Source organism: Cydia pomonella, chromosome 13 (assembly GCF_033807575.1).
Source record: "Cydia pomonella isolate Wapato2018A chromosome 13, ilCydPomo1, whole genome shotgun sequence".
NCBI lineage: Eukaryota > Metazoa > Arthropoda > Insecta > Lepidoptera > Tortricidae > Cydia > Cydia pomonella.
In genome coordinates, this window is record NC_084715.1 from 11,090,425 (window position 1) to 11,114,043 (window position 23,619).

Sequence of the window (23,619 nt, forward strand, 5' to 3'; positions counted from 1 at the left end):
TAGGATCTTAAAAGTTATGAATAATGAAGTCAAAGTCGAGTCAAATGACTTGATTTTTTAAAAATATTGACTTACAATACAAGGGGGAAGAAACAAGTTTAACCCTTCTTTGCATGTTTTTTATTTGTGAAATAAATCAGGATAATGTTAGTTCACCTCTAGATTAAGGGGAAACAAAAAAAAATATATAAGAAAAGATAAACAGAATATATATTTTTTAGGGTTCCGTACCCAAAGGGTCAAACGGGACCCTATTACTGAGACTTCGCTGTCCGTCCGTCCGTCCGTCTGTCACCAGGCTGTATCTCCAGAACCGTAATAGACAGTTGAAACTTTCACAGATGATATATTTCTGTTACTGCTATAACAACAATGACTAACAACAGAATAAAATAAATATTTAAGGGGGGCTCCCATACAACAAACATTTTTTTTTTGCCGTTTTTATAAATAATGGTACGGAACCCTTCGTGCGCGAGTCCGACTCGCACTTGCCCGGATTTTTAATATGATGGAATTATCCATTCATTATGCAAAATCAAGTCTTAAGCTTAGTACTAAATAAATTAAACATATGGGTGATAAAGGGCTGATATGATGATGATGATAATGAAATTATACATATTTTTATTTAATAATTCTTATTTATACTATACAACACTAAAAAAAAACTACGTGAATAAATATTATATTTATTTAAATACTTTACGAGTGAAGTCGTTGCATAATGATGTAAATTTCCATCACATACTTTCGAGTTATGTATGTTCGAATTATAAAGTGTATGCACAAAAAGTAACATAGTGTCAAATTACATACCTGACTGATACACATTTATTATCCCGCGTAAATCAATATCTTCGCAGTATAATCCTCCAGAAAACAGCTTGAAAGTCAATCATTTTCGTAATTGGCGCGTAACCGCGAACCCGCGAATTCAAGTTTGAAATGTCAAAATTCTATTTATTTACTTTTTCACAACTACCTTCCATTTCACGCTGAACGGTTGTTGAAAGTTGACAGTCTTAGAAATAAATATCAATTACCTCCAAAATTACCTTTAATTCTTAGGACAATGTTATGATGGAAATTTCCATGCAAAGAAGGGTTAAATATACACATAGATCATACCTAAGTATTTAAAGACTAATGAAATTAGGTGCCACGTTACACGTTGATAGTCCCAATAATCGTAGGGGAGGCCGGGGCTGAAAGTTCCGATTTTCAAATAACATGGAATTATATGATGAAAATGATAAGTTTTATTTTTGATATTTAAATCTTTTAAAGAATCTTAATCGATATCTGTAATAATATATTAATTTTTGCCAGTATCTCAATAGTTTTTTTTACAGGCATATTTTTGCAAAATTTCGGAAGGGAACATTTAACCCCGCGTTGGGGCGAGTTGTTCCATGTGTGGGGCAAATTGTGCCGCTTGGATAATAGAAATACAATATGAGAATAATTTAGGTTTCTTTCAAATAAAACAGTCATTTTTAAAGTTATCTTTACTGTGTGTTAATGCAATGCTATAAACTATAAAGAAAACAGCAAAAAACATTACTAGTTACATCTAGATAAACATTTGGCACTGGTTGACTAAAATTGAGATCTAATAGCTTATAAACCTTACTACCTCCATGCTTAATAATACTTTAGGATACAAAAAAATTAACTGGAAAAGATCCTCGAGATAAACACTTTTTTATAACTAAAACAAATGGGCACTTCCATAACAGAACTTTAAAAAAAAAAACATAAACATAACTGGTAACTTTCAGATAAATGTTTCTTTTATACTATAATAGAGAGTCATCAAGTTAAACACCTTATCAAATACATAACTGCATTTATTTTATCTAAATAACCCAACTGGTAACCTCCAGACTAACGTTTCATTCATAAGTGTAATAACAAGTGAGATCACAACCTCAATTCTAATCAAATAACAAAACAAAACTTCTAACGTCCATATTTTTTTCATTTATATCTTGAGGTTATTAAATTATTTTTCTTTTAGTGGAATCATCAGTCTTGTTTTAAGCAGTCCTAATTAACTTTGGCAAATTTTATTCTTATTCATCATTCAATTCTTCTTCTGACTCACAATTGGGACACACATAAGTAATACCAGCTTCATTTATACATTTAACATGTGCCCAATTTTTACACATTATACATTCTATCCACTGTTCTCTTGGAAGAGAATTTGAATAAGAATCACAACAAACTATGCAGTACTATTCCAGATCCTCGTTACTATCACTCTCGCTTTCTTGTAATACTCTTCGCTTAGCCTTTTCTTGAACTTTTTCCTTTCTTTTTCTTTTGCCTTTACCTTTTCCTTTATTATTGTTGTTTTCTTTTCCCTTGTTAGTAATGTCTTCGTTCTTCTTTGCTATTTTCTTTGCCTGTTCTTCAGCTAATGCATAAAAAAATATGATAAATTCGAAGGGGGTAAGTTGTTCCGGGGAACAACCAACCCCTTTAGGAGGGAACTTGTAGCCCCAAATTAAGTTTTTGTATAAAAACTGTCATACTAGCAAATTAACGAAATCAATTGAAAAAACATTCAAACAATAAGATACCTAACAAGTGCCACTCTTATATAGGAAAGATACACATAAATTGGACAATAATAAATAAAAATAGACAAAAAAGATTAAGTACGAAAAAATGTACTCACGTGGTATTCTAATAGCACGGTGCACACAGCCACTCGTCCGCCGCTGTTGGAGCAACTAAGATGGCCGCCAGCGCGGCGCGTCACTTGATGCTTAAACGACGCACTTCACGTGTATTGCTATTTATTTCCTTTACAAAGTTATAACTGTCGGAACAACTTACCCCGGGAACTTGCAGCCCCGGCCTCCCCTACCTGTCTAAAAATAAGTAAGTAAAAATTGGTAAGGAAACAAAAATGTAGTACAAAAGGCATAAACGTACGACTCCCGTCCCGCGCCCCTCGCCGGTTAGTCTTTTCTATGGCAACGCGGCGACACGTGATTGGTCATTTTTTTATAGTTGACTACAGCGTATCAAAATTAATCTTATAGTTGAGTTTTGACGACCTGTCTGGGTAGTGCCCTGCCTATGAAGCCGATGGTCCCGGGTTCAAATCCTGGTAAGGGCATTTATTAGTGTGATGAGCATAGATATTTGTTCCTGGGTCATGGATATTTCCTATGTATTTAATTATTTGTTTATATATACAGTCGACGAGTAGGAAAAAGTTGTTAGTGTATACTTATACGTAATTATATAATTAAGTTTGATCATTCACAGAACTAAAATGTAAGGTAGGTTAAATAATAATAATAATAAATAATAAATAAATTCATTTATTTCGACCAACTTAGGATCATATTACATTTAACTTATTATATTTAAACGTAAGATTAAAATTTAACTTAAACTAAATTAAATTAAGTCAAATATAATATATTTTAACCTATTCTGGAGAGGCTTGGACACCAGTACGTGAATCATATGACAGTGATTCAGGCACTGGCAGTCAAATCTCTCCGCAAACGCTCTCAAGATGCCGTTGGAACTAGCCCGCACCCTGCGCACCAGGGATGTGCAGCGTTTCCTCATTGTAGTGTAGAAACAGTCTACTCTGGCCTCCGCGAACATCCCCGACGCACTACAAAACCGAGGTAATCCCATCAGCACCCTGAAAGCGTTGTTATACTGTATACGAAGAGCGTTGTACTGTTTTTGCGTGTAGCACGCCCACAGACTAGAAGTGTAAAAGGTTGTACAGAATGCTCTAAAAAGAGTCTTTTTCACCTCAATTGAGCAACTAACAAATCTGCGGGCCACCATATTCGCTCTAACACACAACGCTCTCCGTTCCCTTTCAATTTAAAAATCTCTATTTTGTTTTTACAAATTCAATGAATTATTTTGCTATAGGTATGCGACACAATGGCATACTTATACTTACAATATAGGAAGTTACTGTATAAGTTTCCTCATTTACGGGGTCATTGTGGATATACAGAGCACCCACGGCCAAGTGTGGCCATTATAATGCCATCCGTTATGAGCACAATAAGATACCTCCAATAGGAGTACGTAGGAGGCGGTATTTTGGATGAATTTATTCAAGTATTCAAGTAGTTTATTTAAAAAGGTGATTGTATGTTTGACAGATCTTAAATTACACATTGTCATAAGTACATACTTTCTTTATTTATGAGCGCTGGTGGCCTAGCGGTAAGAGCGTGCGACTTGCAATCCTGAGTTCGCGGGTTCAATTCAAACCCCAGCTCGTACCAATGTTTCGGAACTTATGTACGTAATATCATTTGATATTTACCAATCGCTTTTCTGTGAAGGAACCCATCGCGAGGAAACCGGACTAGTCTCAATAAGGTCTAGTTTACCCCCTAGGTTGGAAGGTCCGATAACAGTCGCTTTAGTAAAAACTAGTGCCTACGCCAATTCTAGGGATTAGTTGCCAAGCGACCCTCAGGCTCCCATGAGCTGTGGCAAAATGCCGGGACAAACGCTAGGAGAAACAACAACACATTCGTTATTTACATGTTATTTCATATATGATGATGAAGATTCCTATCATAATTATCGCGTAGCAACAGTAGGTCGAGAGGGTCGCACTTACAGACTCATTTTAAAAATCCACCTGTATGTGAGGTGTGAGTGCAATTTTGTCTTTTTTGGAAAATTATGTATGTATAATTTTTTTCTACTCGTAAATTTTTAATGTTAGAATGAATTAAGAAGAGAATCTCGTAGATCGAACTCTAAACACGTACGTGTCTCACAACTACATATATGCCACAACAGTAATGTATGTTGTATGTAGTACAACTAGTAAGTAGTGTTGACTTTAGTGAACGAAGTAATTGTAACTTACTTTAATTTAACCAATCACGTAGCGCCGCGGACATAAGACAAATAACACAATTGAAGAAGACATCAATGAGCGTATGGCTGGATAACTTATGTACCTACAAGGTACCTACGGTAAAACTCGTTTAAGGACTTTCTGAGGTTGGCCAAGGCAAACACGGTTCTTATGGGCCCTTAGCACACGGCTGTAAGCGTATCGTAAAAACGTTACGAGTACGAGACGCGTACAGTTCTGGGCACCAAGCGTCGCGTAAGCGTAATAGTTTTATAAGTGAAATACTGTAAGCTCATATTGTACAAGCTTGAATCAATAGGAGTACGAGGTCCCCAACTTAAGCTATTTCAGAGCTACTTGACGAACCGGATACAAAGTGTTAAGATAGGTGAACATACAAGTAGTGAGCTGGTGATTGAATACGGGGTACACCAAGGGAGTATTCTAGGACCGACTGTCTTTTTGTTTCTGCAAAGCACAGTTAGGTTTCGATAAAGTTAACGCATGGCTTATAAATAAATCTCTCAATGTAGACAAAACAAAATACCTGGCTTTTTCTATCACGGCAAGTGGTGCCAAGTGCCTCAATGATTATTTTTGAATTGCACATAATCACCTCACACATTGAACTGGAATGCAACTGTCCTACGCTCAGCCGAACTGATACCGTGAAGTACTTAGGCATAACATTAGATGATAGATTAAATTTTCAACCACACATAGACGTCCTATCTGGTAGAGTGCGAAAATTAATTTTCATCTTTAAACATCAACGACATGTTGCCGGCTTCAGAATTATAAAAATGCTCTATTTTGCCTTAGCACAATCACTGATAGGATACTGCATACTCACGTGTGGAGGTGCTGCCAAGAGCCACCTTATCAAATTGGAGCGTGCTCAAAGAGCCTTGTTAAAGGTAGCTTATTGTAAACCATATCGTCATTCCACTGAGGATCTATATAAAACGTGCGAAGTTCTCACAGTCCGGCAATTATTTGTACTCCAAGTAGTATTAAAGAAACACTCCGAATGCTTTTCTTCCACAGAGAATTATATCCACAGAAAACAAAGAGGTAGACGAAAAAGAATGGTTCCACGACATGCAATCTATAGAACTGCCTTCAGTAAAAGATTTTATAATTTTCTAGGTAGCTTCCAGTACAATAAGTTAAATTCGTTACTGAACATTTATTACCTTAATAAATACTCATGCAAACAGGTATTGACGAAATGGTTATTGGACAAAATATACATCGACACTGAAAACCTCTGGCAACCTATGGATAACTATTATTATTTTAATTAGTGTACCAGACACACACACACACACGCACACACGCACACACGCACACACGCACACGCGCGCGCGCGCACACACACACACACACACACACACACACACACACACACACACACACACACACACACACACACACAAACGCGCGCGCGCACACGCTGTTTTGTTGTTTCTGATGTTCTAGATTATTACTAATATAATTATAGATTATTAGTAATATTTCCTAATCTTAACTTAGATTGTGTATAACTTTCTTTTCAACACACTTGCTCAAAAGACGTTTTTATTCCACCGATTTTTGGCTCATAATCCTAAATATTAAGCACGCGCTTTTTCAGTATATTATACTCGTAACACTTGGGCTTTTTCATTATATTATCCGACTCAGTTAAGAAGGTAACTGATTGCAAATAATATGCATGGAAACTGAGCCTTCTTAATTTGGTCGAGCAATACATTTTTTTTAAACCAACTATTAGGTTTCAAATGTTAGTTCAAAGAGGTTTTATCACACCAAACATAATTTATAGATTAAATTATCTTGTAAATTACATTAATGAATAAACATCAAATTTTATCGATTTGATCTCCATCCGTCGAATAGAAATACAAAAATATTAGCTTTTTTACATTTTTTTAATTGGCTGTTTGTCGATTTCGTTCGCGCCTCTGCCTTGCGCGCGCATTGGAATCGTGCGTAAAAAAAAATAACGCGCCAACCATTTTCCGTATTTGTCATAAAATTGAAATAGTTTGGCATGTTTTTAGTTTATATATTGACGAACATGTCATTTTCAAGTATTGAAAATGAAGAACACATAAAATCGACTGCCAGTAATACTAATAGAGCCAAGAGCCGAGAACGATAGCTTTTTACCATCAAAATCTGGTGAAAAATAATTGGCGGCATATGAAACTTTTATTCAATGGAAAATCAGCAAAAACGCCCAGTCTTTCTTAGAAAACGTGTTAGTAGCTTATTCTAATGAACTGGCGAACAAGTACCTACAAGCCCAGCACGCTTTGGTGCAATTATTCGATATTGAAACTGTAAGCCACCATTTTGAAAATTACCTTTACTGTTTTGACAAAAAAATCTGATTTATAAGTTTTGTTTTTTCCTCGCAAGTGTGTTGAAAAACGTCGTATGAAACGCGTGTGCATTGGTCATTACCCACATCGGCTTTCTTATGGCGCGCTCGCTTACAGCTCGCGCACAATATCGCCTCGTGTGTAATGACCAACTTAGCACACTTGTATCATAATGTACTATTACAATATGATTATAAATAATACCCGTCTAGATATAATACATGTATAAAGTATATAGATACAAATGGAAGGTAACTGGTACTTATAGCACAGGTTTATACCTATTTTAAGTAACAGCGAAAGACTCTTGGACGATGAATCCTATGTAATATATTATAAGAAATTATGTATAAGTTGTAAACTTTTGAGCTTAATACGACCCATGACGTGTGAGAATCTTCCCTTATTAGCGAGTCGGTGTGGCACGCAAGGTAGATTTCCAGCGCGCGCGCTGCGGGTCAACGTTACAGTTTTTAGGCGTTGCGTCTACTTCTTCCCGTGTAGTCAATGCCATATTGAGAATAAAGAGAGAAGGCAGAGTCAAAATGCCTAATGACAAGTGTGGCTTGATGTCTGAGGGATTCGCACTAAAGCTCTTACCGGTATTGTACACAATAGTGACATAATTAACTTCTCAAAATTTCAATTACCAGGTATACTTCGTGTCATTAACGATGACGCGCAGATTTGTCGCAGATCGAGTCAAGGCACACATCTTCGAGAATGACACGATCTATACTCGGACCTTGAAATACTTACGTCACGCTAAAAATGCTTGGTGAGCCGCATATAGAAAACTCTGTTTTCGTATTATCATAATTAACATTTCCGGGCATCGGACGGATTGACCCTCGTTACACGGTAAATTGACAGAGCGCTAATAAACTTATGTGAAAACATCCTACCACTTTCAATTACAACTTGCTGTTAATCTTTATTCAACACAATCTGAAACATATTGCAATGACACCGATCATGGAACATTTGAGAGAAAAGTTAGAGCGCGCAAGTGGCCCTTAGGGAATAATAAACCTAAGTATGTAAAATGTACATTTTAATACGATGCCTTGCACGTGTTCTTAAACAAGGATATTGACAGACAGACGGACAAAGATAAATCCTCAATCTCTTTCAAAAGTTTATTTTTCCTTTTGAAGTAGGTACCTACGGAACCGAAGATGCATCGTCACCGGAATCTATGTATTTATGGTTAACTAAATCTAATCGGGTTATTCGGGTCCACGTTTGTCAGAAAATCAAATTGAAAATTGGACATAATAGGATCGGCCCACCTCACCTAAACATCTAGGTCACTTATAATTTGTCATTTCATTTGAAAATTTATTTTTTTAGGATGTCCTACTTTTGTTCGCTTTACGAAAAAAACAATTATAAATTAATTTGTTACTGTTTACGGGCCTAAACAAAAAGTTAAATGAACAAAATAGGCTAATTTGAGATTGTTAATTATCATTTTATCCTTTTCATAAATTCATATTTGTAGTAAATCGCCATTGTTTGCCAAGCCCCACAGTAGGCTCAAGAAGGCTTGTGTTATGGGTACTCAGACAATATAATATATAAATACTTTTTTTATACTACGGCGGTGGCAAACAAGCATACGGCTTGCCTGTAAGCAGTTACCGTAGCCTATGGATGCCTGTATCTCCAGAGGTGTTACATGCGCGTTGCCGACCCTAACACCCCGTACTCTCGTTGAGCTTAAATATATAGAAAACACCCATGACTCAGGAACAAGAAGACTAATTTCAGATAAACTTAAATAGTTCTTATCCCGTATGCAGAAATCTCAGATCTCAGTTATTAGTTAACCCATTCAGCGCTAATCACGACACGTTGTCGTTTTGCCTCTACGAAGCATTTTCGCTACATATCGGCTATGACCGTAACTCAGCGGTGAACGTGTTAAAAATAAAGTCACTTTTACGCACATTAAAGTAGGTAATATAATTTAAAAAAAAAGCTTTTATTTCGGACATGAATTCATAATAAACTTAATACTACATTACAGGACGATATTATAATAATTACACAATAATAAAAAAAACAATGCATTATTTTGGTGAGTGTTGTGCAATTGCTGAGTTAATCGCAACTAGACTCACGGCCCGATTCGAACTTTAACATAGGGGAGGCCGGGGCTGAAAGTTCCGATTTTCAAATAACATGGAATTATATGATGAAAATGATAAGTTTTATTTTTGATATTTAAATCTTTTAAAGAATCTTAATCGATATCTGTAATAATATATTAATTTTTGCCAGTATCTCAATAGTTTTTTTTTACAGGCATATTTTTGCAAAATTTCGGAAGGGAACATTTAACCCCGCGTTGGGGCGAGTTGTTCCATGTGTGGGGCAAATTGTGCCGCTTGGATAATAGAAATACAATATGAGAATAATTTAGGTTTCTTTCAAATAAAACAGTCATTTTTAAAGTTATCTTTACTGTGTGTTAATGCAATGCTATAAACTATAAAGAAAACAGCAAAAAACATTACTAGTTACATCTAGATAAACATTTGGCACTGGTTGACTAAAATTGAGATCTAATAGCTTATAAACCTTACTACCTCCATGCTTAATAATACTTTAGGATACAAAAAAATTAACTGGAAAAGATCCTCGAGATAAACACTTTTTTATAACTAAAACAAATGGGCACTTCCATAACAGAACTTTAAAAAAAAAAACATAAACATAACTGGTAACTTTCAGATAAATGTTTCTTTTATACTATAATAGAGAGTCATCAAGTTAAACACCTTATCAAATACATAACTGCATTTATTTTATCTAAATAACCCAACTGGTAACCTCCAGACTAACGTTTCATTCATAAGTGTAATAACAAGTGAGATCACAACCTCAATTCTAATCAAATAACAAAACAAAACTTCTAACGTCCATATTTTTTTCATTTATATCTTGAGGTTATTAAATTATTTTTCTTTTAGTGGAATCATCAGTCTTGTTTTAAGCAGTCCTAATTAACTTTGGCAAATTTTATTCTTATTCATCATTCAATTCTTCTTCTGACTCACAATTGGGACACACATAAGTAATACCAGCTTCATTTATACATTTAACATGTGCCCAATTTTTACACATTATACATTCTATCCACTGTTCTCTTGGAAGAGAATTTGAATAAGAATCACAACAAACTATGCAGTACTATTCCAGATCCTCGTTACTATCACTCTCGCTTTCTTGTAATACTCTTCGCTTAGCCTTTTCTTGAACTTTTTCCTTTCTTTTTCTTTTGCCTTTACCTTTTCCTTTATTATTGTTGTTTTCTTTTCCCTTGTTAGTAATGTCTTCGTTCTTCTTTGCTATTTTCTTTGCCTGTTCTTCAGCTAATGCATAAAAAAATATGATAAATTCGAAGGGGGTAAGTTGTTCCGGGGAACAACCAACCCCTTTAGGAGGGAACTTGTAGCCCCAAATTAAGTTTTTGTATAAAAACTGTCATACTAGCAAATTAACGAAATCAATTGAAAAAACATTCAAACAATAAGATACCTAACAAGTGCCACTCTTATATAGGAAAGATACACATAAATTGGACAATAATAAATAAAAATAGACAAAAAAGATTAAGTACGAAAAAATGTACTCACGTGGTATTCTAATAGCACGGTGCACACAGCCACTCGTCCGCCGCTGTTGGAGCAACTAAGATGGCCGCCAGCGCGGCGCGTCACTTGATGCTTAAACGACGCACTTCACGTGTATTGCTATTTATTTCCTTTACAAAGTTATAACTGTCGGAACAACTTACCCCGGGAACTTGCAGCCCCGGCCTCCCCTACGTCAAATTAATGGTCGGAATTATGGAATCGCATATGTCAGTGTCAAAGTTTGAAGAAACGTCACTTTTGACGCTGTCATATCCGATCCATATCGTATCTAGACCTAATATTTGACGTATCTTAACGTTCGAATCGGGCCCTCACCCATTTTAAAGTTAACCTCATTGGTAGCCGAAGCCGCGAGCGAGCCCTAGCGTGCGGCCGCCCGCCCTTATAAAGGCTTGGGCGCTGCGCTCCGCCCAAACAGTCCGTCGAGCTTTCACGCGCCGCTACCGTTGAACGTACGTACACGTTTGAAAAGTATATTCATAGTTTAGCTGGACGCTACTTTCATTTTTAGTTTCTTCTAAAATTATGAACTACCGTAAGTACCTAATTTATTTTGTTGTTTTTTTATACAATTTTGACAGTTGCAGTTTTTGTTTGTTTGGTACCAATACATTAATAATTTATTGTTTATTAATTATTATATATATTTATGAGAGTAGTTATTATGCATGAACAAATGTAAATCAGGGGTGCAAAGGAAAATTAAGTAAAATCAAATTAAAAACATACGGTTAATATATTAATAATATTATTAATTCTGTTCTTTATTTCTTGATTCATGATAGCTTTATTTATTTGGTTATACTTGATTAATTTAATCATTCTTAGATTGGAAATGGAGCTAATTAAATGGAAATAAAGATGATTATTGTGAAGTAGTAGAAATGCACTTGTTGCGTGACCTTTATTTTTTCCCAGGGGCCCATTCCTCGAACGGTATTAGTCTAATATTATTAGTGTGTTGCCATGGTAGCCCATACGACTTGACAGTTCGTGCACTAATATTATTAGTCTAATACGGTTCGAGAAATGGGCCCCTGGCGGGTAAAGTGTAACTACAGGACAAGTGCTACCAGTTAAGTTTAATAAAAACATTTTTTTTTGTAATTAATTCATACTTAAAATGCTGAGTAAGGTAATATGGTATGAGAATCAGCATTCTCAAAGTACCGATTCGGTTTTTTTGACTTGATAGTTCGTGGACTAATATTATTAAGTAGTCTAATACGGTTCGAGAAATGGGCCCCTGGCGAGTAAAGTGTAACTAACTACAAGCAGCCCCCAGTTTAGTTTAATAAAAACATGTTTTAGTAATTAATTCATACTTAAAATGCTGAGTAACATAATACAGTATGAGGATCACCGTTCTTAAAGTGTTCGGTTTATTTTTATTTTTCTGAAACGTTTTAAGTGGCTGTATTCCTTAGCGTTGGTGCTTCGGTTTTTTTTTTACAATTTTAAATAATTGTGTTTTAAAGCATTGAAGTGTAATGAAGTTAAATAAAAAAAAATGTTTATTCATGAAACATACAATCTAATCTAACACTAGTACTTCTGCCAAATCACGATGTGGTGGACAAACGCCAATGGAAAAAAGATGTATAGGGATGAGATGCGAGCGAACGAAATGTTACGTGACTAAGCTAGGCCCCCCTGGGTGCGTAGCCAACATGCCAGTCGTTTACGCTCCGTAACGGACGAAACGCAACTGTCACTCGCACTAATATGACTACGCTACGCTACGAAGCGTTAACGTTTGGCATGTTGGCTACGCACCCTATAAAGATACTGATACGGAAATACATTAAATTATAATGGCCTTTTTTTAATTTCATTTTAATTTATTATTTTTAGATAATATATGCAAGCATTCTACAAATTTACATACCGATTTCAGAAAAAGTGTCCCATAAACTTTTAAAAAAATCACGAGAACTATCAACTTTCAAAAGGAAAAAAAGTGTAAAATTTCTTTTCAGTTTCGTACGCATTTATAAAAACAATTAGTATGAAAAACTGAAGACATTATTTTTCTTGTTTTTAATCAATAGTTAATAGTCCTCGTGATTTTGAGCCGGAATAATTCGAAAGTTGATAGTTTTAATACACTTATTTTTTTCTGAAAACCCCTTTATTCTTTGTACAAATTCGCTTTTTTTTTCTATCCAATCGAAAAGAAATAAATATTTTTATTAGTGCGTATACTGACATTTTAGTCTACAATTTGTAAAAAGTGAAATCTAACAAAATATGTTATCTAAAACCAATACCCAGGGTCATAACAAATTTTTAAATGGCGGGGTTGATGGATGTTCTAAGTTGCTAGAAACAAGTAGTAATCAGACTAACTGTTTTGATGCTTATTTAAGTACTAAAAAAAGATATGTAGTAAATATCCTACTGGAAATACGTTTACCACATAACTATATTATAAACACGGTGTTCGCGAGGAATCCGAAAGATTTTAAGGAAAGAAGGAAAAAATTTTATATGAGTTTAGGTAATTTTGGCCAAAATATATATATATATATATGCTAATGGTAAAATTGACACTTAAAATGGATTTTCACTTTTTTCTCCTAAAACCTTTTTCTCACTTTTTGACATCCTATCAATAAGGGTATTTAGACTGGGTCTCATAGTGGCAACATCGCCAACAAAAAGCAGTTTTGCACTAAGTATGTGTACCAATAAAAAGACGTTTTTATCAAATTTTTGGTCTTTAAATATGATCAGGAATAGAATGTTAAAATCTTTGGGGTTCTTCTTGAACATTGTGTAATATATCCAGCGTGGGCTGGAGTAACCCGACAGATTAACCACGCATTCTTAAGGCCATAACGAGCAAAAAATGTCATATGAGTTTTTTGCACACTACACATTATTGCTATTTACATCTCGGCGAAAAATAATCATTACAATGAATAAAATTTATTTTTTAAATTTACAGATAAAAATTGCGGGTTTCCTTTAAAACTTTAATGTCGGTCAGTATGTCAGTTTTATCTGCAGCTGACTGTACACGCATACGTCAGAAAATATGATTAACCTAAATAATCATACAAAAAGTGCCTGAGGAAAAATTTGCCGTGCACTTTGCAGGTTGATCCCATCTTGAAGAAAATATGTACACCTTTTTAAGAAAGAGTAAAGAAAAGCGATTATTAAACAAAATCTTGCATATCTACAACTTTGAGGACAAATAAAATTGTTTTTATTAATGTTTTCATTTGTTTTAAGTAGTCACACTAAGATAGATACTTTACATAAAATATAACCTGGAATAATAAATGCCATATACTAAAGAAAAGTGACCAACGCCTAAATGCCTGCTAAATATTAGGGGCTTGCCTATCTACCATATTTTTTGCTATATAGGAATTTTTAGAATAACCGAAGTATACACATATACATGTATGTGTACAACACGATATATGTAGTTTGTAAAACTTTATGTGTTAATTCTCGGAAGGTGACATTTGGATGGAAAGGTGATATTTCTTTCATAAAGTAAGGTGACGTTCGCCGCCGTATTATTGTCACGCACGCACATTCGTAGCTACGTGCAATCCGTCACTCATGTTATCTAGGCAATTGACATAGACCGCGAGCCAGGAACAGATTTCCATGACCAATCGCCTCCCGGGCGAAAACTCGTATAGTGGTTAACGGTTATGGTTATGAAATTGATGAACCTTCGTGGACGTCAGCTGCCGCTCCGTTGGTGGGTTGAGGAATGGCTGCCACCGAAACTTGGAAAAAAATAGATATTCATATCATAATTAGAATAAGTAAACTGAACTGGACTGTGTATCTCGGTGAGGACTGTCGTGGAGGACAATGCATGTTTTATGTGTAAGTTAGTTTTAATATAACCTTATGTACATTTTACTCTGTTTGTTCTCATAATAAGAATAAAAATATGTCATCACTTCCTGTTTGATACTTTGTCAAATGATAGTTCAGATGCTATTGTTAATAAAAAAAATTGTCAACCGGTTATATCACGGTGGTAAGAACGTCAACTGGTCGCATGAACATTTAAAAAATAAGCGCTTTACCGTTTTTATGATAGCAATAATAAATCATGAAACTTTGCATGTAGCATTTCATCAGGTGAACCGCCTGAAACGCCATAAACGGATTACGCAATTTCCACATTACGCATACTTTGCGGGCATAGAGTGGTAATAAGGCGCGATTTTTTTACATGTTCATGTGAATAGCTGACGGTCTTTCCACCGCGATACAACCGGCTGCCATTTTTTTTTAAATTTAAAACAGTATCTAAACTATCATCTGACAAAGTATCAGCCGGGTGGCGATGACTGACGAAATATGCTCCTGGCCCGCGGTCTAACAGTGGCAGCGGCCGCGTCAAGGCCGCAGCAGTACCTAATCTCGCAACAGTAATGCAGCTGCAGTTGCCATCCGAATGTCACCTTTAAGCGCCTTCTATGCTTAACATTCATTTATTTACTCATTCGTCTTTGTGTCACCTGCTTTATGTATTTGTGCCACAACTCTCAGTTCAATCAAATTGGCTATAACAGGCGAACGGACAGATACACGAGTGATCCTAAAAGGGAACCGTATACTCCTTTTGTTTACCTTTAAAAAATAACTTGTTGATAATAATTTGATAGATTACGTTGTTAGTTGATGTTAATTACACAGATACCTAAGCGCAGAAGTTTCTGATGGTCTCCTGAGGGGATTGGTTCACGAAACTCAAATAAACATGAAGGGCTCTGATCATAATTGACATTGGGATTATAAAACGCTTCATATTTCTTAAATCTCCAGAAATAAACAATGTAAACTCAAACTGACATAATATTTTAATCACAATTTATTTTTCTACTACTACATAAGTACTTACCTAAGGTCAATACCATAATTAATTTAATATCTTTATTTATTGTTTAAGTCAAATAATACCTACATACTACATGTACTACTGGATACTCCGCAATAAAAGGTAAATTTAAGTACCTAATTTAATATAAAAAAATATAAGCAGCACAGCTCAATGTAGCACTCGATATGTTGTCATCTGAAACTAAAATTACGTAAATGACCCGTTTTAAATTATATAATAAATAAATTAAAGAAATAAGTCAAACATATAATATTATTATCACGTCAGCAGCTAGAACAAGGGTAATTTGCTGCTTAAAAACAGTGAGCAAAATCGCATTTTGCTCACTGAGTGAGACAAAATAACATCAAGTGAGTGTAAGTATTCGAATGTCATTTCAACGTGCGGGGCCTATTACAAGTTCGAAATATTTGGATTCTATTGTCTTTGTCCCTTTCACGTCCTTAGAAAAAAGAGACAAAAACAGTTCACACGTGATTAATAAAAGACCCCCGAAATAAGTCAGACCGCATCATTCCAAAACACCCTACGAGTCTTCATTAGTAATACATAATTAATAAATGTATTAAGCGTTCAAAATTAAATAAAAACACCATATAGGACTCTTTTACAAATCAATACAACATTTATACTTATAGTAACATCATATAGTGACAAGAACAATACATAAAAACATTTATAAATACAACAGCCAATACCTGGGTAAACATTACATTATAATAATCTTAAAATGCGTATGTAATGACAAAACATACCTAATACACACAATACAAAGTACATTCTTACCTACACCACATATCTACATACCAGCCCCACATACCCATATACGCACACTAATAAACTATAGTACAGACACACACAAATACACATAAAAATGTAAATATAGAGCTGTACCTAAGATAGGTACATTATGCTAGTAGTGACCGACCCCAATCTCTCCCGGGACCAGTCTGAAAATCAGCGTGGAGCCCTCTGGCACTGCACATGCTGAGATTGGGACCCTTTGCCACATCATAGATTTAAGTCATAATTATTATGTTAAGTTGATAAGTTTAAGTTATTTTGTATTTTTTTTGCGTTCGAAATACCCATATTTTCACGGAAATTGTAAATTTTGTTTGTGTGGCAATAAAGATTTTTTATTTTATTTTATTTTATTGTACGTATTTTATTATACAATCAAAACAATTAACTTATAAAAATTTGCGCAATTATTACGCAAAGAAAATAATTTTACTTTTAACGATCACTCCTATAGTTGACAAAAATAGTATTCGTAATTCGGACCGTATCTTACAGTTTTTTTCACAAAAAAAAAGTTGTGGATTGGACTGTCAATTGATGTTCATTATTTCATTATTTTCGTATTATTTTATTGAAATTTCTTAAGTTTTTTTTTTATTGCGATAATTAAACTTAATTGTTAGATAGAATACATTTAGAAAACATGAGTGAAATAGTGATGAAGACGGATTTTTTTCAGGTTGTATAAATAAATATAAATATTATAGGACATTATTACACAAATTGACTAAGTCCCACAGTAAGCTCAATAAGGCTTGTGTTGAGGGTACTTAGACAACGATATATATATAATATATAAATATTTATAAATACTTAAATACATAGAAAACACCCATGACTCAGGAACAAATATCCATGCTCATCACACGAATAAATGCCCTTACCAGGATTTGAACCCGGGACCATCAGCTTCGTAGGCAGGGTCACTACCCACTAGGCCAAACCGGTCGCCGGTTGTATTTTTACTTTCCAAATATGTTCTCACTGCCGAAGTGAAAATTTTTGTGTACTACACGAGATCAAAGTTATTTACATCTCGTGCGCTTTTGAGTCCCTTACTACGCTCAAGATTCTAAATTAGGTTCACTCGCTACGCTCGTGAATCTATTATAGACTCTTTCGCTTGCACATGACTCAAAATAAGCACTCGAAGAAATATCAAACTTTGCTCTCTTGTTGTACAAATAACTATTACCCTCCGGCCGAGTGGTCGAACAGTCTTGTTCAATTTTAATTCTTCGCTGTCCGACCACTCCGATTAAAATGAATTTTATAATCCACTTGGTTCCACCAACGAACCACGAGGAATTCTAAAATTCCAATTAGTTCGATAGTGGAACCACAAGGAATTTCAAAATCCCACTTAATCCGATCATCGGACTATGAGAAAATGTTGGGACAAGTCGGACAAGACTGTCGGACCACGCGGCCAGACGGTTTATTTGACAAGTAGAGTCAGACCAAGTTAAGTCGGCAGTGATTTTGACAGCCCAGACAGTGCAAGTGTTATTTTAAACGTCAAACTTCTATGAAATTATGACGTAACACTTGCACAGGCTGGGCTATCAAAATCGCTGCCAACTTATTTTGCTCTGACTCTACTGCCCCTGCTGTTCCGTTCAACAAAATTTGCTACAGAAATAAACCGTGTACCTACTGATTTAATTGAAATAGAATATTTTCTTTAGCGTGCAACATAATAATGATACTTTGCTATATAATCAATCTTATAAGTAGATGAGTGAAATTTATTATCCAATGAAATACGTCATGGCGACGTAGACGATTGTCCCCAATACGGTCACCGCGAGCCCGGATTATGAAGAGGCTTTTCCTTCACTTATCTGTTCACCCAGGGCAGTAGGAAGTCTTTATGGCAGCCAGTAGGTACGGTCCGGGCCCACACGGTGATAAAAAAGTAAATCCCTACTTTGAAATAGTTTTCAATATTTTTTGTGAACTTTGTTTGTCAGATTCCTGTGTCACGTCACAATACAACTAGCATTTACACGTATTGACTAGTTCAACTTTGCTAGTAGCCAACAAAGATTTTAGGTAGTAGTAATAGTTATTTGTTTTACACGGGGGCAAAGTTGTTGTTTAACCGCTTGTGCTAATATTTATAGGTACCCGAGCAAGCGAAAGATTCCAAAATTTAATTCAAGAAGTGGAATCTTGAGCCTTGCGAGGGTTTCAAGGCACGAGGGTTAAACAGACTTTGCCTCCGAGTGAAACATTTTTTTTCACCATAGCAACACGAGGATAATATTTTACTAAGGATTATCAAAAAAAAAACACATCAAACCAAATGAAATCCAAATGAACACAATAAAAAAAAATATCATCCAAAATCATCTTATAGAAGTCAATACCAGCGTTAGGAAACAACTCAAAATATGCATAGGATTACTTTGCCCCACATGTGAATAAAAGCCAACTTTCTCATTAGTTTTTGAACAATCAAGAGGGTCCTTACCAGTTGGTGTGGTGAAAAAGCAATTATTGATTCAGGGTCAGTTTATTAGTTATGCCTCTAAGGCATTATAAACGTGGCAAAACCGGCTGATTGCCTCATATTGCCCAGGAGGCCAATTCGAGCTTACATTTCTATGTCAAAATGATGTCATTTCTCATTTTGTTAACATTCGCCCGTGCGTCTCGCTTGCGCCAATAGGTATACCCGAAGCTCAAACAAGAAAGAGCGAAATCGCGTGTATGATAACAAAGTGACATCATTTTGATATCGGATTCGGAATGTAAGCTCGAATTGGTCTCCTGTAGCCTCACTTAACAGTGTCAAACTGACATATTTGCTAACGTCTGCGTATCTTACTTTCTATAAATTTCGCTCGCGCTAATATGGCAGTACGAGCGAGACACATAGAAAGTAAGTTACGCTTACGCTAGCGAATGTGCCAGTGTCAAACTGTTATTAGCCGTACTTGTGGTAAATCTTCAAACCAATACGCGTTATTTTTTTTTCAGAACTATCACGAACTTTTGTAACTCCACAAATCCACATCCACTCCACTAGCCATTGTCAACTTTTGATGTCATAACATTTGAAAACATTACCGTTTTTATACTACGTCGGTGGCAAACAAGCATACGGCCTGCCTGATGGTATGCAGTCTCCGTAGCCTATGTACGCCTGCAACACCAGATATTACATGCGCGTTGCCGACCCTAACACTCCGCACCCTCGTTGAGCTCCTAATTATGGGGTCAAGAGAATATACCTACCAAAAACCGCTCTAGTGCCCCAGTAACGGGATATTACGATGAGCGTTCAGTTATTTTTTTGTTAAAGGGTACGTAATATTTTAAAACAAAAAATATCAAATTATTGGTTATTAATAAAGTCATAATCATATTTTAGTCAATTGACTCGATCATCATAACCTGTCTTTAAAGTGATTGCATTGTCCCCGGAGTTTCCCTGCCTGGTGTGATATCAACCATTCTGAACAGGCCGCGTAGCCAACATGCCAAACGTTAACGCTCCGTAGCGTAGCGTAGTCATCTCTCTCTATCACTCTTCCATATTAGTGCGACAGTGACCGTTGCGTTTCGTTCGCTACGGAGCGTTAACGATTGGCATGTTGGCTTCGCGGGCTATGTTCCGTTTTGTAAAACAGTCAGAACCTAACAGGCCAATTCTAACGTGCACTGATATCAAGCCATCATTAGAATGATATTGGAATCATATCAGTTTTCTGTCATTGGCGCGGGCGTCTCCCTCGCACTAATACTTGTGCGGAAAAGTTTGAGTGAAATGGACGCACGAATGACAGCTAACTGATATGATTCCAATTTCATTCTAATATCGTTTAATGGCAGTACACGTTCGAATTGGCCTGTAATACATTGTAACGTAGGTACACATACACATTTTCTCGGTGTTAACGGCCTTAAAGTGTGTTATCCTTCGCAAAGAATGTAAGTAGCTTGTCATCTAGCTATCAATAAAGCATTAAATTCCGTGTTATGTGAGCTCAATTTTCGTGACCCATATTATAACGAGGGACATCTATCATTCTATAATGTTCTTATATTTTCCACGCAGTTTATTTACTTAAAGATATAGTTATTTTAATTCAACAAGAAATTATTTCATTTTAAATGAAGCTACTATCGTTTAAAAATTCAGGATATTGTTTGAATATTACATATTATTAAATATTAAGAGGTATGTCAGGATCGTAGCAAGTGGAAATCCGTAGTCTCTGCCTACCCCTCCGGGAAATCGGCGTGATTATATGTATGTAAACGTTAATGTTAGTATTCAAAACTACTGAGTCCAATTATAACCCTTCGTATGCTACTGACAAACTTTAGTCGTTGAAAAAGGACTGTGATATTGATCATACATACCAATTACCAATATTACAAATTATTTAATACAATACGAGTAGGTATCAATTTTATTGAAGAACTAAAGATTAAAGTTACTTAAACGTTAACCAAACAACCAAATAAACATACAGGTTGGATATTTTAGATGGGTTAGTTAGTTGCTACCAGATTCTGTACTGCTACGACAAAATGGAGAAAATGAAGAAATGTAACCACTCACTGTTGACATTGCAGCTGACAGATCATATCGGTCCATAACAAATCTAATTAGGTCACATCAAATCATAAAGTCCCTAAAATAACAAAATATAAAAACTTCTTATATCATATATGGCGTAAAAATACCCTCATATCATACCCTAAGAAAATATTAATACAAAATAATAAACACGTCAACAGTTAGACCAGGTTTTATCTGTATTTATAATAAACGATACAGTATTTACTCACCTAAATTTTAAGAGACTTGAGCTTCTTGTGTTGTCTTGTGCAGGACAGTGTGATGTGCCAGCGATGATGAGCGTGGCGTTGCTGCTGCTAGCACTGGCGTGCTCGGTCATCGACGCAGCCCCTGCGCCACTTTATGAGAATCCGGAGGTAACTTCACGTGTAATAGCTCCTCTACACGATGGGAAATCTTACTGGTCCACTAAGATGGACCAGCTTGTGGAGGGCGCAGTGGTCGGCTGGCTTATAGCGTGTCGGAATGGCGATGGGATGGCCACGGTGTTCGTTTTTCGTCCGCACATCGCAGGTAGTGGGCCAGCGATGGCAGTATGCATCTACTCGTGGCCCATTCCAGAACTATATCGTGTAGTTGCTTTTTAACCATCGCATGGCTACCTCGCTGGTCCAGCGCTGGGCCATCATGTAGAAGAGCCATGGCGTTATCTACGACTTGGAGTGGTAGCGGTGAGTGGCTGATGATAGCAATGGGCTGCAAAAATCTGTAAAATATATTGTTGAACTTAAACTACAGTACCTTACCTACTTCAAGGTTCAATTAATTCATCGTTCTGTGCAATTCATCTCTGCCAGTTTCACGTAAGATTATTTTCTTTGACAATCAATGGTGTGTTGATGTGTCATCTAATCAAAACAAAGAGAAATGTATTTTGAAATCATTTAAACCTCTTTAAACGCAGTGGCTTGGTGGCAGGGCATAATCAAGACATAATTAAGCTAAGATATTGGGATGGTTATAAGCCTAAAAAAGTGCTTTTTATTAGCCGCCTGAGAACTAGTAAGGTTAGGGAAGATGTGACTAGCCATATGCCTATTTCGTAATATTGGCCTTGGTTTTATATTAAAACACATAGAAAATAATGAAAAACTACAGTACTCTTCGTTTGCATCTTTCAGTCATGATTTCACTCCGTATTCTAACAATTACAACTTGAAGGACACGTTTCCGTATTTTACCACTTGTGATTTCGATTAAATACATAACACTCAGTGAATTTTCATTTTTTTATTTATTTTAAAATGCTGCGAAGAATGATAATAATCAATTGAAGTTAACCTAGAATAAATGCATAATTATTGGTGTAATAAAGAACATTGAGTTACTAACTTAATAATAAACGTAAAATATTACAATACAGACGTTATTTTCAGAAAACAAAACTATAATACCTGAAGGTAAATAATAATGTTGGCATATTCATGCTTGATAGGTTTTGAAACGTTTCATTTTATCATTTTTTTGGTCTACTTAAACTGACTACTAAGCGAATACTGTCGTTGTGTGCGTAAAAGTCGCTATTATGTCGCCGTTGTGTCGCTATTATGTCGCCGTTATGTCGCCATTATGTCGCTACTATGTCGCCGTTATGTCGCTACTATGTCGCCGTTATGTCGCTACTAAGTCGCCGTTATGTCGCTATTATGTCGCCATTATGTCGCTATTATGTCGCCGTTATGTCGCTATTATGTCGCCGATATGTCGCTATTATGTCGCTGTTATGTCGCCGTTGTGTCGCTATTATGTCGCCAATATGTCGCTATTATGTCGCCAATATGTCGCTATTATGTCGCTAGTCGCCAATATGTCGCTGTTATGTCGCTATTATGTCGCTAGTCGCCGTTATGTCGCCGTTATGTCGCTGTTATGTCGCTACTAAAGTATATAAAAGGGCCGTAAAGTACGGAGGATGGGCATTCATTCTTTAACCATCGGACTGGCGGTATCTCTGGCTTTGAGTAGGTAAAGTTTCTCTACTATTCCTTCTATTTGTTTGTGTTTGCTGGGAATTATCCTGGTAAATTTAAACTTGTAAATTGTGTCTATGTTTGGCATTGCGGGGACAATGTTGTCGTAAAGCTAAGCTTAGGCTGTGGTGGAGATTCTTTACTTCCTTATCTGTGTTACTATATTGTGAGTTTTTTGTTAGTAAAAACTAATTTTGTTATTTTATTACCTTTCTATGAGGTTAGTTTGTTATTTTATAAAGCCAGATCACTGTTTGGACTAACAGTTTGTCCATCTAATCAGCTGCTCCCTAACGGTGTCAAATTGCAGCTGTTTAGAAGTCTTTTGCTCCAAGTTGAGAGGACTTGGCGTCTCTTCTTTACCAACATAAGAGGCGAGCATACTCTCCTTAGTCTCAAGGTCCAGCTGTTAGATGAATGTGAGGGCATCACGTG

General features: G+C 35.8%; 1 protein-coding gene across 3 annotated transcripts in view; it reads left to right on the plus strand.

Annotated features, from left to right (window-relative positions):
- The window catches only part of LOC133524192 (uncharacterized), a 55,771-nt gene that overhangs the window by 10,416 nt on the left and 21,736 nt on the right, over positions 1 to 23,619 (plus strand). The window contains exons 1-2 of one of the 3 annotated variants that reach the window (XM_061860070.1): positions 11,128 to 11,466; positions 21,467 to 21,570. In XM_061860070.1, the coding sequence (XP_061716054.1) occupies positions 11,457 to 11,466; positions 21,467 to 21,570 (114 nt within the window). In that variant the 5' untranslated portion in view covers positions 11,128 to 11,456. Of the gene's footprint in view, positions 1 to 11,127; positions 11,467 to 21,466; positions 21,571 to 23,619 lie in introns of those variants that run through there. The other 2 variants (XM_061860071.1, XM_061860072.1) reach the window with 2 other exon arrangements.